The 14,621-nt window shown below is 39.7% G+C and overlaps 1 protein-coding gene across 5 annotated transcripts in view; it reads left to right on the top strand.

Moving 5' to 3' along the window:
* Window positions 1-1,413: 1,413 nt before the first annotated feature.
* The window catches only part of NCOA4 (nuclear receptor coactivator 4), a 20,967-nt gene continuing 7,759 nt past the window's right edge, over window positions 1,414-14,621 (top strand). For 2 of the 5 annotated variants that reach the window (XM_074233146.1, XM_074233142.1), the window contains exons 1-4: window positions 1,414-1,497; window positions 7,885-7,938; window positions 13,168-13,310; window positions 14,285-14,425. In XM_074233146.1, the coding sequence (XP_074089247.1) occupies window positions 13,182-13,310; window positions 14,285-14,425 (270 nt within the window). In that variant the 5' untranslated portion in view covers window positions 1,414-1,497; window positions 7,885-7,938; window positions 13,168-13,181. Of the gene's footprint in view, window positions 1,521-7,444; window positions 7,544-7,690; window positions 7,769-7,884; window positions 7,939-13,167; window positions 13,311-14,284; window positions 14,426-14,621 lie in introns of those variants that run through there. The other 3 variants (XM_074233145.1, XM_074233143.1, XM_074233144.1) reach the window with 3 other exon arrangements.

Here is a 14,621-nt window from a genome sequence, read left to right as displayed (position 1 = left end):
GGGTGACTAGAGTTAGAGCACTTGGGGATGACTTTGCCATATGAAAACCTGACTCGGATTTTTATAACCCCTATTTGACCTCAGAATTCCTAACTGTGTGGTCCTGGGTAAATCACTTAACTTTTTGCCTCAGTTTCCTTATCTGTAAAATGAACTGGATTAAAAAAAATGACAAAACAACCTTATTTATCCCAGCTTCCTCATCTGTAAAATGAGCCAGAGGAGGAAATGGCAAACCACTTCACTTTCTTTGCCAAGAAAATCCCAAATGGGGTCAGGAAGCATTAGCCCTGACTGAACTATCTCAAGGTCATCTGACCCTTCCTCAGCCTGGGTGTTCAGCCGACCTCCAGGAATGATAATGGAGAGGGTGAAGCCCTTAGGGCACACTTTGTTTCTCTAGCCCCCAGAGTGAGAAGGGTTTTTTTAGGTCTCATTTTCAGAGATGAGGTGCCTCTGCCCCAGGGAGGCGCTGGCTGCTGCTCTGCAGGCCCTGCGGACTAGGGGGCAACATGGGCACCATAGGCCTTTTGTCATTTCAAGTGGGCAGGCAGATGGATGTTAGTAGTTCAACAAAGTTCCCCAGGATTCTGGGGAGCTTTCTTCTCCCTGCCTCAGTTTCTCTAAATGTGAAAGGAATTTGAGTCCTGCCTTTGTTCACACAGACACACACAATACACAAACACAGATACACAGTCACAAACGCATACACACAATACAGACACACACACAGCACAAACCACAGATATGCAACACAGACACACATCACACAAACACAACACACAGATAGATACACAGTCATAAACACATATACACAATACAGACACACACAACACACACAGCACAAATACAGATATGCAACACAGACAGACACACAACACACAGACATACACAACACACACAGACACAACACGCAAACGCTGATACCCAGACACAGAAATACAAAGATACACACAACATGAATACACAAATATAAATACACACAATACAAATACAACAGACGCACAACACAGACCCAGATCCAGAAATACAAAGACACACACACAATGCAAATACAACAGACAAACAAAGCCACAGTCACGCAGGGCTGCGGCTCCGTCCCTCTCGAGCACCCCCTTAGTTCCAGGGCCCCGGCCCCGGCCCCGGCCCCGGCCCCGGCCCCGGCCCCGGCCCCGGCCCCGGCCCCGGCCCCGGCCCCGGCCCCGGCCCCGGCCCCGGCCCCGGCCCCGGCCGGGCTTTCAAGGTCTCAAGGACGAGGAGCTCCGCCTCGGACGTCTCTGCAGGCCGCCGGCAGGGGGCGGACGAGACCTGCTTTCCGGCTCGGGACGAGATCTCGCGAGAGTGGTGGAAGGCCGGGCCGGGGAGCGAGGCCGCGGCGTGGGGGGGGGGGGGGCGCGGAGCTCTCGCGAGACTGGCGCCGGGGCCGCTGTCAGTCGTGGTGCTTCTCGGAGCTGCGGCCGGCCGGGGCTTGGGCACGGCGGCGGGGCGGCTGGCCAGGTAAGGGCGGCGCGGCCGGCCAGGTAAGGGCGGCGCGGCCCGGCGCGCACGCGGACAGACGTACAGACACGCGCCCCCCGGGGGTCCCCCTGCCCCGGGGCCGCCCGCTGCGCTCTCGGAGGCCCGGGTCGGGCCGGGCCCCTCCTGCGGGGCCCCGGAGCCGCCTCTGCCCGCGGCCCCTCCCCCACCATGTGCCCACGAGCGCCCGCCGGGGGGGCCTGGGAGAGGAAGGGGCGCCCCGGGGGGGGCATTCATCCCTGTGCCCCATGGGCGGGTCCCAAAGTCCGAGGTGCCCCCAGCCCCGCCCCCCCTCCTCTGCCCCCTCACCTGCGGGCCCTGGCGACCCCCACCCCCTAGCCGGGCTCCGCGCTCCCCCGCCGGGCCAGGCCCCGGGTCGGCCTGGGCCTCCGCGCCGGGCTTCCTTCCTCTCCACAGCAGCTACTGTTGCCGCTGCAGCCGCTACAATGTAGACCTTGAAACGGGAAGGTCTGGGTTCCAGGCCCACTTACCGCCCGGGGCTGGCCGTGCGCCCGCACACCCTAAGCGGCTCCCCGGGACTCTTTTTACAAAATTCCCTTTATTTCTGACTAGGGAGTGGTAAAGTCTCACAGCGAGTATCCGGTGTCTGAGGTTGGATTTGAACTCGGGTCCTCCTGACTCCGGGCCTTTGTTCCATCCATTGCTCTTCTGAAACTCCTAAAATAAAGATGAAGGTGGCCTTGGGCAAGTCACTTCACCCTATTTGCCTTGCAAAAACTACAAAAAATAGAATAAAGATGAGGAATCCACCTTTGCACTTACAGTGTTTTCTCACTTGAGGGTTCTCTATACCAGTAAAATCGGTGTTTGTTCAGGCTTGTTCCTAGTATTGAATATGTTTGATGGAGGATCCTTTTTTAAAAATGGGAAAATCCGGGCAGCTAGGTTGGATAGAGCCCTGGAGTCAGGAGGATCTAAGTGCAAATGTGACCTCAGACACTAAATAATTACCTAGCTGTGTGGCCTTGGGCGAGCCACTTAATCCCTTTGCCTTGCAAAAACAAAAACAAAAAAAGTGGGAAAATCTTTTATTGGTGATTACATAATAGTTTTTCTTTCACAAGTTTAAAAATAGAAACCTAATTTAGCAGGATTAACAGTTTGTGTTTTGAATTCGGAGATAAGCTAAAAGGTTTAGAAAGGGGAGCTAGTGAAGATAACATTGTGGTTTTTTGAGCATATTAATTGGCTTTATACTGGTCTGATCTTGGGAGGTTTCTGTTCTAAGACTTTCACAACTTAATAAAATCCATGTTTAGTCTGACATTCAAGGTCTTCCACCATCTATTCCATCTTTCTGGGGAATTTATCTGAGAGGACCAAGAAGTTTTGTACACACTCAATTAAACTGGGTGAATCCCATGACATTCCTGTACTTTTAAAGTAATTAAACTCTTTCCTCTGGGTGCTTTTTTGTTCACTTAGACCCTAATCTCCCCTAAATTCTACCTTTCCCTCATTAGAAGTGATTTCTACTTCTTTAAATTTCACCTAGAATTTTGAGCTCTTAGTTATTTATGATTTATTTTTATTCCAGCTATTAAGTATATCATATTCTTTCCTGATCCTCCCTCCCACTCTTCACCCTAACACAAATTATAAAGTCTATAAGGCATTTAAAATTTTTTTTGTCTCTTTCCAAGTTCCTGTAATAATACAACCCGACACATGCTTAATTAATGTTTGATGAATGGAATTATATTTATATCTAGTAGTTATAGCACTCCTGGAATATTAAATTGTAAGTTGATTTTTATTTTTGGAGATTATCTTTCAGTATCATGATTAGTCTTTGAATTATCTAATCAGTCAGATCTCTTATGGGCTAGTAAATAATAGAATTAATTTTGAAACAATTCATTTTATTTCATTTGTCTGCCCACCTTTAAAACCTGGCCTATTCTGAGTTGTCAAATATTAAGAAATGTCTTTTGCTAAAAACTAATTGGCTGAGTTCATGTTTAGAATTTATTTTGAGCCCCACCCAGTTTTGAATGTTTTAGATTTCTGATTTTACTTATTACTCTATTAAGTGACAGTTAAAATTGGTGAATAGTTGTTGTAATGAAGGACTTTTTGCTTAATTGTCTAGTTACAATAAGAAGCTAAGTCACTCAGTTAATGATTTCATCTTGGATACATTTTGAATTTTATTTTAAGCTAGGAATCTATTATTTTGAAGGGACAATTTATTTTTATGGGGGAAAAACTCTTAGAAGTTATGCTAATTTAAAATTGGGAGGGGGAAATAGATTTTTTAAATGAGTGCTTTAATAATAAATAGTGCCATGTTTTCTTTTACTAAATATATTAAGGCTTTTTCGGTTAATTAATTTAGAAGTCAGGCCTGTTTTTGTTTTTATGCTCACAGAACTTTTGTTGATAGACTGGAGTTTCTATACAACTTAAAAGTGTAAGACTGTTGGTTGAAAATACGCTGTTTGTTATTTTTTTTTAATTCACAGAAACGCTAATGGTTAATCTCTGGCACTGAGTTTTGCCACTAGTCAGATAACATTCCTGTAGTTTTGTTTGCATTCTTTCTAAGACCATGTTCTTGTTTTTTTTTTTCCTTGTTTGTTAATTTTTTTTTTTTTTTGGTTAATTTTTCTTTATTTGTTAAGGAGAAATTTAAAACCAATAGTTCTGGGGTTAAATGACTTGTCCAGTGTCACAGCTGTTAAGTATCAAGTGTATGAGGTCACATTTGATTTCAGGTCCTCCCTACTTCAGGTCTGGTTCTCTATCACTGAAATCTAGCTGCCCAGTAGTTCTTCTAAAAAATTTAATTATGTCAGGACTTAAAAATGTTGAATTAAATAGGCAGATATGAAGCCAATGATACTATACTTCTTGGAGAGGATTTCAACTTCAGTAAAGGTTATCTAGACTTGGTGAGAAATTTGAACTGCTAGGTTTTATTTCTTGAAAGATTAAGAAGGAAAAGTATGTATCATAATTTGCTGTGTGTGGGAGTGAAGGACATCATATAGTAGAAGAGAAGAAATAGTATTAGTGTGAAACACATGATCATATAAATGTAAGAGAAATAAAATTCCCCACCCATAGTTACACATTTTTAAAGCAGAAAGAAAGGAATTATTGGATTTCCTGAAATAAATTTTTAATCTTCATTTCATTACATGGGAACAAAGTAGATTAATAGACCAGAAGGCTTCTTCCTAGCCACTGGAAGTAATTTATGAAGAACTATCAAATCTGGTCAAGAACTCATGTTACCTTCATAGAATGGATTATTAAGAATATTTGAATAGTGTATTATAGAAATCAGATGACATAATGACCTAGGGTAACACTAATTATTTTCTCTAATGTACAGTAGTTTTTGTTGGAATGATTTTTGATTTATGGTAGTATAATGTACTGGAAAGAGTATTGGTCCCATGGACTGGAAGTTGTAGGTTCTAGACTTGGCTATGTAATTTACTCTAAACTAGTATTATCTTAATTCTCTTGAGTCTCAGTAGCTTTATTTATGAAATGAAGAGGTTCAGCTAGATGATATGTAAGGTCCCTTCCACTTCTGACAGTCTATGATTTTATGATTTTTAACTTAATTATTACTTGTTAATTGTAACAAAACTTCAAGTTACTTGTGGTCAGCTTAGGACAGTTAGAGATACTGAGAATTAATGAGGGGCAGCTTGGTGGTGCAGTCAATAGAGTATTGGCCCTGGAGTCAGGAGGACCTGAGTTCAAATTCATCCTCAGATTTTTAATTTGTTCAGCTGTGTGACTTTAGGCAAGTCATTTAATCCCATTATCTTGCAAAAACCAAAAAAATAAAAAAAAGAGAATTAATAAAGAAGCTTGTCTTTACCTAATGGGTCTCTCATTAGGCCATCATAAACTTTTTTTTAATAGTTAATTCCTTTTTGTTACCAAAAATAAAAACCACACATAATTTATCAGTCTGTATGTTCTCTGTGTTCTTTTTCTGCCATGGTATATAACTCAGTATGTCTAAAAAATCATTATCTTCCTCCAGACTCCTATTTCTGTCAAATGCATCCCTAGTCACCTAAGTTTAAAGCCTTGGCATCCCCCTTGATTACTCATCTCCAGTTAGATCTGACATTTTTCTCCTCCAGATAAGAGGGCCATCACTTTGAATCCTGCAATTTTAATAGCTTCTTAATTGGTTTCCTTGTCTCAAGTCTTTCCCCCCCTTCATTCTGTCTTCCACGTACTTGCCAGAGTGTTTTTTTTTTCAAAATTAGGGCTAACCATATCATTTCCCTGATCAACAAGCTCCAATGTCTCCCTGTTACTTGTAGGAACAAATAAAAATTCTCTTTGACAATTTAGAGCCTTTTACAATTTGGTTCTGGCTTCTCTTTACAGACTTATTTCATGTTAGATCTTTTCTCTTAATTCTTCAGTCCAGCCAAATTGGCCTTCATTTGTCCTTATATATTAACATTCCATCTTCCATCTCTGTCTGGGCCTTTGCACAAGCTATCCCTGCCTAGAACCCTCTCCCTTCTGATTTCTACCTCTGGAGTCCTGAGTCCTTTCAGACTCAGCTCAAGTCCTGATCCCAATAGTTGGTAGTCCCCCATCTCCATTATCTGCCTTTATTTTATATATACTTATATAGATGTATGCTATTTGCCATATAAAATGTAAACTCCCTGTCTTCAGATATATGCCCCCATTGGGATCACTGGGTCATAGGATATGAACAGCTTAGTCACTTGTACAAAATTGTTTTCACTTGTATAATTTAAATGAATTTTAAGTTACTTTTTTTTTGACTAATTAGATATTTTACTCAGGTTTACCCAGTATAATCCACTGTATTTTAAAGTGGTGACTTTAAAAGTGGTGAGGCACGGCATCCCCTTTAAAGTACAGGGTCAATTCTTTATCTAATCTTAAAATCAGTGGAATTTGAAATGTCTGACATTGGACTGTTGCTTAACTGGTATTTGATTTGTTGTTGTCTTAATAAAGTGCTCAGAAAACTTAGAACGGGTATTGTTTGATAATAGAGGCAAAGTGATCCTCTGCTCCTTATTACTCTTTGCTAGCTGTTTTAGCAAAGTCTAGTACCTTTGGAGAATTTTTACAATGGATAGTTTTCACATTTGAAGTTATATCCCAGAATCACCATCTTTATTTGCATTAATCTTCTTTCAAGAAAAAAAGCATTATTCCCATAGTCCTAGTATGAGAGAATTTTGCATGGAAAGAGCCAGGAAGAAACATTTTCTGGATTTGTTTCCATTCATTTAATTTAAAGGTGTGTGAATTGTGAATTGCTTGCATTTGGCTGGTCAGATTCCTAACTAAATAGTAATAAAATCTTTTCAGTTGTGATCAATCTATACAAGTCATTTTTCACATTATCTTTGTTAGCAACGGGTAGTGTCCAGCTGCCCCTGGAATGCATCCATCCCGCGTGCTGCCTCCACTCAGTTGTGGGGCTGGTCCCAGTCTGACCTTTGGACGAGGGACACCCGCGTGGGGCCAGACTTCAGACATAGAGCTAGACAAGGGTTGTGTGTGTGTGTGTGTGTGTGTGTGTGTGACACGCCTTTGTGTCAGCGCGCATCTGTGTGCGGTCCGGGGTGCGCACAGGCCCCGGTCGCTGCCGGTGTGTGTGGCCGCCCAGATTGCATCCGTTTCTGGGCATCTCTGGCCTGGAGCGGGCCGGGGCCCCGGGGCCGAGCCGGGCCGCCTGGGAGCCCCGGGAAAGGAGCGGCCGCGCGGGCGGGGGGAGGCCGGGCCGACCTGCGCCCAGCAGACCTCCGGCCAGCAGCGCCCCGCGGGCCGGGCCCTGCGCGGCTGCGGACGTGCGCGCTGCGGGCCGGGCAGTGGCGGCCGTGACGCAGGAGTCAGGTGGCGGGAGGGGCGGGGCGCGGGGCCGCCTCCCGGGGAAGTGCCCGCCCGCAGCCGCCGCTGATATATCGGCGCCGCCGCGTCCGCTTGCCCGGGGTCCTCGGAGCCAAGCCCGGCCGGCTCGGCGGCGTCAGCCCGGGAGGTACGGGGCCGGCGGCCCGCGGCCCGGGGGCGAGGGGGTCTTCCGAGGGGGCGCGTCGAAAGCACCCCGAAACTGGGACTACGTGGCGCAGGGGCCGGGGGAGGCGAGCGGAGCCTGCGGGCTGCAGCTTGTCAGACCCCGGGGCGGCCCCGGCCGGGGCGGCCGGGGCGGGGCGCTAAGCCCGCGGGACTGCCCCAGGGTGTCCTCCGAAGCCCAGAAAGTGGAGTGAGCGAGGGCGGACTGCGCGGCGCGGGGCCGGGGCCGCCGGGGCCGGCCGGAAAGAGCTGGACAGGGCAGGGCGCCAGTCACTTCATGGACTGTGACACTTTTTTTCTTTTCAGAAAATCAAACGTTTGGAAGGAAGAAAGCCTCACTCTGAAAAGAACCATTTCAAGGTAAATTGAAGCACTTTAACAAATCTAATGATTGCTAGTTCCAGTTTTGCTACTAAAATACTTGTTTAAATTTTTTTGTTATTTTTGAACTTGAGAAATATTGAGAAATGGGAACATTTGCACATGAATCCAGAAATCTAGACGGCTTCTTTTTTCGAAAAGTCAATACTTAATTCAGCCGTGGTTTCAAAAACTGATCCCCTTGTCTTTGTTCAGCTGAAGTATTTGTACTGCTAACCAAGTATTTAATCAGAAAAATCAAATTTATATTTATATGAACAATTGCATTAAGGTTTTAAAACATCTTTATTCTATAAAGTTTTCAAATGCTTGCAAAAATAGATGAGACTAAGAAAAAGAGCAAAAGTTTTTTTATATGATATCAGATAATAAAGAATGTGGTTCTAAATATTTTTGCTGTTATGGACCTTTTTTCAAAGGCCTACAAACCCTTTATTAGAATAATTTTTTTAAATGACTAATATAAAATACCAATTTTGTTTTTATTCTTACCAAAATAAACCAAGTGACTGACAGTTATCAAAATAATTAAAAAAAAAGAAAACCCCACAAATTCAGGAGCTTGCTGAAATAGAGGTTTATAGATGCAGGTAAAGAACCCCTGTTCTAGCCCAATCCTCTCATTTCACCTGTAAAGAAATAGAATTCCCTATCCTCAGGTAAATAAATAACTTACATAATATCTTTTTGACTTAATTAGGGGCAGAGTTGAAGCAAAAAGCACTCTTAGGTTTCCTGTTTTGTAATCTCACTCTAACTTCATTCTTATCAGTCTAAGCATTTCATCATTAGCAGGGCTATTTTCTAAAGAATTTTAGATAAGACTGTATGAGAGGAATGAAAACCCTGGAAAATTATAGATATTAGTCAGTATTAAATGAAGGATTTTAAAAGTAGTAGGATTTTAAAGTGGTAAGTATCAAATAATTTCTGATTTCCCCAATAATTCTAATCTTGATGTCACCAGAGTTTAAAAAAATTGAATTCTAGTGAAAAATCAGACTAAAAATCTTTAGTAATAAAGTTAATACCAAGGAGTAAGTGAACAATAGAGCTAATCCTTTCTACAGTCATTTTATTTTAATTCTGGAGTCTTATAGTCCAAATGAATCTCTGATAGGGTGTAATTTGTTTTTAACTCCCATCTCTCCCTGCCAATAATTAGTCCATCAAGGAATGATATTCCACATACATCTACAGAGAAATAGAATTCCTTATCCTCAAGTAAATAAATAACCAGCTACAGAGTTCCAAACTGCTCCTTGTAAATCTTGTTTCTCTTTTCTACAACTCCATGCCCCTTGGTACTCAGAGCTGTCACTGGTTTGGGGAAAAAAACTACAGTTTGAATAATAATAATAATAATAATAATAATATTAATAATAATTTTTTTTGCAAGGCAGATGGGGTTAAATGGCTTGCCCCAAGGCCACACAGATAAGTGAGGCCATATTCCAGGGCCTGTTCTCTTTCCACTGTGCCACCTAGTCACCCCAGTTTGAATAATTATTCACATTTATCTAGCACTTTAAGATTTACAAAGGGCTTTATATTAAGATCTCATTTGAATAGTTTTAGGGTCTTTTGTATTTGAGCTTTTGCTATGTCCACTGGTCCCCATTGTTTGGTGTCACCTCAATTAACAAACATTTATTTTTGTGGCCTGTTATGTGCTGTTGATCCAGCATATCTCCTTAACCTCATGGACTTTATATTCAGTAAAATGCTACTTGGAACATCATTCTCTCTGATATGAGGTAGTAGGTTCTTATGGCTTGTGACCCAGTTAATCATAAAGCTGGAACGAAAACTTAGGTCTCTCGTTCTTCCCAAAACATCACAAATACAAAAAACACTGTAATGATCTTTGCACTCTGTCAACTGAGTTTCACTTCCTTTTAGATGTGTTATTAAAAAACAAAAAGAAATCCTATTACTGAATTGCAAGTGGAAGCTTCCCTGGGGAAAAAAGCCAAACAAACTTTATGTCATTGAGAGTAAATCTGTTATTTTTCCTTCCTAAAGTGGACAATTTCATTGAATTTATCCAAGTGCTTTTCATAAAATTCTCACTTCTGGGTGGAGAACTATAGGGCATGAAGATATTTTAAGTAATTGTCAGAATCTTTATATCCAAAGGAAAGATCAGAATTGTAAAACTCCTGATTTGTAGTGCATAAGTGTTTTTTTTCACTAGCTTCTAAGTATAAGTGAAGTTGTATAAAATGTTAAATTTTAAGTTAGCCGTAATTATTTTGGGAGTTCTTTGAAAAAATGTAAAGGTGAACAGTATTAATTAGTTTTCTTATCTTTTGTCTTTCTGTTTAGTTATCAAATCCATTTTGCATCTGCCTCCATAATAGCCATTGATACCAGCATTAGACTAGTTAACCCATATCATGGTGCTGACTAACTGGTCTTCCTGCCAGTTCTCTTTTCAGTACATCATTTACACATCAACTAACTGCCAGCATTGAGGACCTTCCATGTTTATGTCTCATTCAAGCCTGTTTTCCTGTCTTAGACTCCCCTTATGTTTCAGCAGGGCTCATGCCCTTCTCATGGGCCTGTGAAATCTTCCATAGTCTTGAAGCCATGTTCTTCGTGAAGACTTTCTCAAAGTGATCTTTCCTTCCTTAGATTGCCTTGAAGCATCTTTCTCTCTTACTCGTTATCACTGTGCCCTTTACTACATCACTCTTCAATGGGTCAGATCTCTGGTCCATGCAATATATTCTCCTTTACCTTGTATGCTCTTGAGGATGAGAGCTCTGCTCTTTGATATTTCGTTTTCTAGGACTTCCTCTGGTGCCTCACATGAAGTAGGCACTTAGTAAGGGCTTCTTTTTGGGGGGTTGGGGTCGGGAAGGGCTTGTTGAATTGTACTCTGTGTGCTTTATAACCTGCAGAGATGCTGACAGAACTAGGACATCCTGGGAGGTTGGGAAATCTAATTAAACAATCAGTTTAAAAGAGTGGTAGAGAGATGCACATTTGTAAATATGGAATAGAAAGACAAAGTTGATGATCTATTCTTCTCTAGACCCTGGCTCTGGAATGTTAGCATTTATTATGAAATTTATGGGGAAAAATCAGATTTCAGTTTCTAATACCTTTTACAGAATTACAATCTTAATAGAAATTTTTTCTATGGGATAAAAGGGATTGCTCATAATATGTCCAGATTTCTTTAAGAGCTTTTCCATCTATTGAAAGTATTCTCAGCATACCCTCTAGTATTTGGTAATTGGCATTTTTTAAGATATATTGATGGACATTTGCTAGAATGAATAAAAAATGCTACATGTGAAGTACTGTAGATAAAAATATAAAAGCAAAAACTGTCCTTACTCTCAAAGAACTTACGTTCCAACATGGGAGACAATATATGTTGGGAATACTGAGTGGCCAAAAAACCACTCATCCTAAAAAGGGATGTTTTGATTAGGAAATCTTTTTAGAAAAAAAAGATTTAAATAATATTCTTTGTTTGAAAAAATCAATTAACTAAGTATTTTTTTTTCAAGATTGTACCCAAGTGGCTTTCAAACTTTGGGATATTCCTTTGAACTGAGGAATACAATGAAGATAATGAGATAGAGCTTGTTTGAAGACCATATTTTTTTGAGACCTTTGAATGAAATCAAATGTCCCCAATTTTTAAGTCTTCATAAATAAAAGAATGTTTTACATACATTGGTTCTTATTTTTTTTACCCTGTTCATAGTATCCACATTTTGAATTCAAGATCACATGGTTCCAACATGGAATGAAGAAAAAATAATGTCCACCTTCATGATAAAACACAGTGGGAAAAAAATGAGTGAAATGAGACATTAAATATTTTGTTTGCCATTTCCAGGACTGGATGAAAATCTTGATCCTTTATAAGCTAAGGTTCATACCAGCAACCTGAATTGAATTTGAGCTTTACTAGTTCAAATAGTAATTTCAACTATACTAGATAGATAGATAGATAGATAGATAGATATAGACATGATTTGCATTAGTATATTTTAGATGTGATATTTGAGTCTGAACTTAGTTGATTTAACTTGAGTGATTTGCTTTTATGGTGATAATACTGTGCTGTTCCTTAAATTTCGAAAATTCCTTCTAGTTTCATAGACAGAAACTCAACTTCCTGGGGCCCCAAAGTGGTCTTGTATTGTTAGGAACAAGTTGACTTCCTAGATTACATAATCATTTTTGTAGCTCATTTATAAGATGACAGTTGGGCTAACCCTTCAAGGCATCCTAACAGCTTTTTTGGAATCATAGAATTTTTAGTTGGTAGAATTTTAAAACTTGAAGGGACCTTGAGATATTCTAATCTGGTCTTCTCAGAGCCAAGTTTTTTTTATTTCATTTTCACAATATATTTAAAAATTTTTTAATGAACTTAATTATGAGCAGACAACTATGGTAATATACAAAAAACAACAGAAAGATAGCGCATGAAACTTCTTCACAATAACTCCTTTGCTCTCTTCTCCATTCACAATGCTTTATTCTAGTTCAGTTATGTTCTTGCTATTGTGTCTAGGGTAAAATACAAATTTATCCTGACTTTAAAGAAAAAGACCTTCTATAATTTGTTTCAGACTTAAATTTCATTTTTTAAACCTGAACTTTGAAAATTTCAATTTCTTATTGCCTTTTTGTATCCTTTATTAAGTATTTTTTTTTTTTTTTTACTTCTACCTTTAATACACTCTGCATTGTATTATGCTGCTTCTGGTACATGTTGAATCCATTCTGATAGATTTTAAACTCCTTACGGACACGGATTGTCACTTCATATTTGTGTCTCTAGCATCCTATCTAGTATTAGTAGGTACTTAATAAATGTTTGAATTTATAAAATAAGGACACATATATGATTCTACATAAATTCATAAATATATTGCATTAGAATTAACATGAAATTTGAGAGAATTATATTTATGTAATTATATTACATAAAAAACAATTAACTTGTTTGACTTTGAGAGAAATTGCTCAATAGATTCAGAGGAATCACAGCTTGCACTTGCCTTAAATGTCCATTAACATGAGGTTTAATAAAAATTTATAGAACTTGAGAGTTAGATGGGAAATGCTGGAAAAAAATCACTAAATTTTTGATAGTTGAGGTGTCTAAAATGATACATTTAGAAAGAAGAATTAATGTTCACCTTATTACTATGCTTTTTTTTTAATTTTAAGAAATAGGTTCAATCATGAATGTATCACAGGACCAGAGCAATAAAGAGCCCCTGTCCAGATGCTGTGAAGCCCGGAAGGAATTGGAGCAGGCCATTGGAGGGGTTCTCAGGGCAGAACAGCACATTAAAGACAACTTGAGAGAAGTATGAAGTTTGAAGTTTCTGAATGCATCCTTTGTAGCCTAAGATAACAGTATAGTTAGTTGATCATGTTAGGGACTAAGAAGCCCTAGGTCATAGAGTTCCCCATATGATTTACTTAGTTTCCCCTTCTTTTACCTCTTCTGTACTCTTATTTCTGTTTAGATGTCTTAACAGATTCAGTTCTGGGGGGAACTAGAATCCACTTCTGCTACAGAATTTAGTTCATTATTGTTTGGAACTTAACAAAAGACAAGTCAAAGAATGCATCCTACTGACCATAATCCCCTGTTCTTGTAGAAATCTAGGTTACTGAAATGTGTCTCTCTTAGATCTATGTGGTCAGGGACAGAATTTGTTAATTTTGAAGTTCTAAGAATTTTGAAATGTCACTTGGTTGTAGAGCAAAATATGTTTGGAAAATAGTAGTATTTATGTAGACTAACATAATCTAAAAGTGTTTAGTTTTTGTCTATCTTGAAATTTCCAATTTATACCTCTGAATCACTGCTCATATAATTTTTCTTGAGGCATTTTGACATTAATCTTGTTTAAACTGTCATCAGATGTTGACATGTAGTAGCATGTCTGATTAAATGGTATTATTACTATGAATGACTCCTCTTTCTATGGGTACTGGCAGAGATAACTGTTAAAATCTGATTCATTCTGTAGATTATTGTAATTATAATGTCTAAAATTGCTTAGATATAATAATTATTATTTATGATTGTGTTACTCTTGTAAGAGTCCTATTATTGACTTCTTATTTGCTATTGACTTTGTTGTTTTTTAAAAAATATTGCAAAAGTAAATATAAATTTAAACCTTCTACAGGAAATACTAGTAAAGTTTTAGGTCTAGATTTGTTGCTGGAAAATTAAATTATAAAGGTTTTTTCTCTGGTATTTACATTTAATTCACTTTGAACTAAAATTGTTGTATGAGGTCTAATGTAACTCATGAATATCTCTTAGGTTAAAGCTCAGATTCACAGCTGCATAAGCCGTCACCTGGAATGCCTACGCAGCCGTGAGGTATGGCTTTATGAGCAGGTAGATCTCATCTATCAACTTAAAGAGGAAACACTTCAGCAGCAGGCCCAACAACTTTACTGGGTAAGATGGATTCGTAACCATTATTTATAACCATAAGGTTATTAAAACTGAAAAGGAACTGGGGGATAGTTTTCTTAATTTTTTGATGGGGAAAACCAAAACTGATAGAAGTGAATCAGTGAGCCCAAGCCCAAACAGTAGTACTCTCAGTCTATTATTTGTACTGCTGTACACTGCCTATACTTTTCCCTTTTGT

This window comes from Macrotis lagotis, chromosome 4, assembly GCF_037893015.1.
Source record: "Macrotis lagotis isolate mMagLag1 chromosome 4, bilby.v1.9.chrom.fasta, whole genome shotgun sequence".
NCBI lineage: Eukaryota > Metazoa > Chordata > Mammalia > Peramelemorphia > Peramelidae > Macrotis > Macrotis lagotis.
The sequence above is the reverse complement of the archived record's forward strand: the minus strand, read 5'-3'. Positions and strand labels throughout refer to the sequence as shown.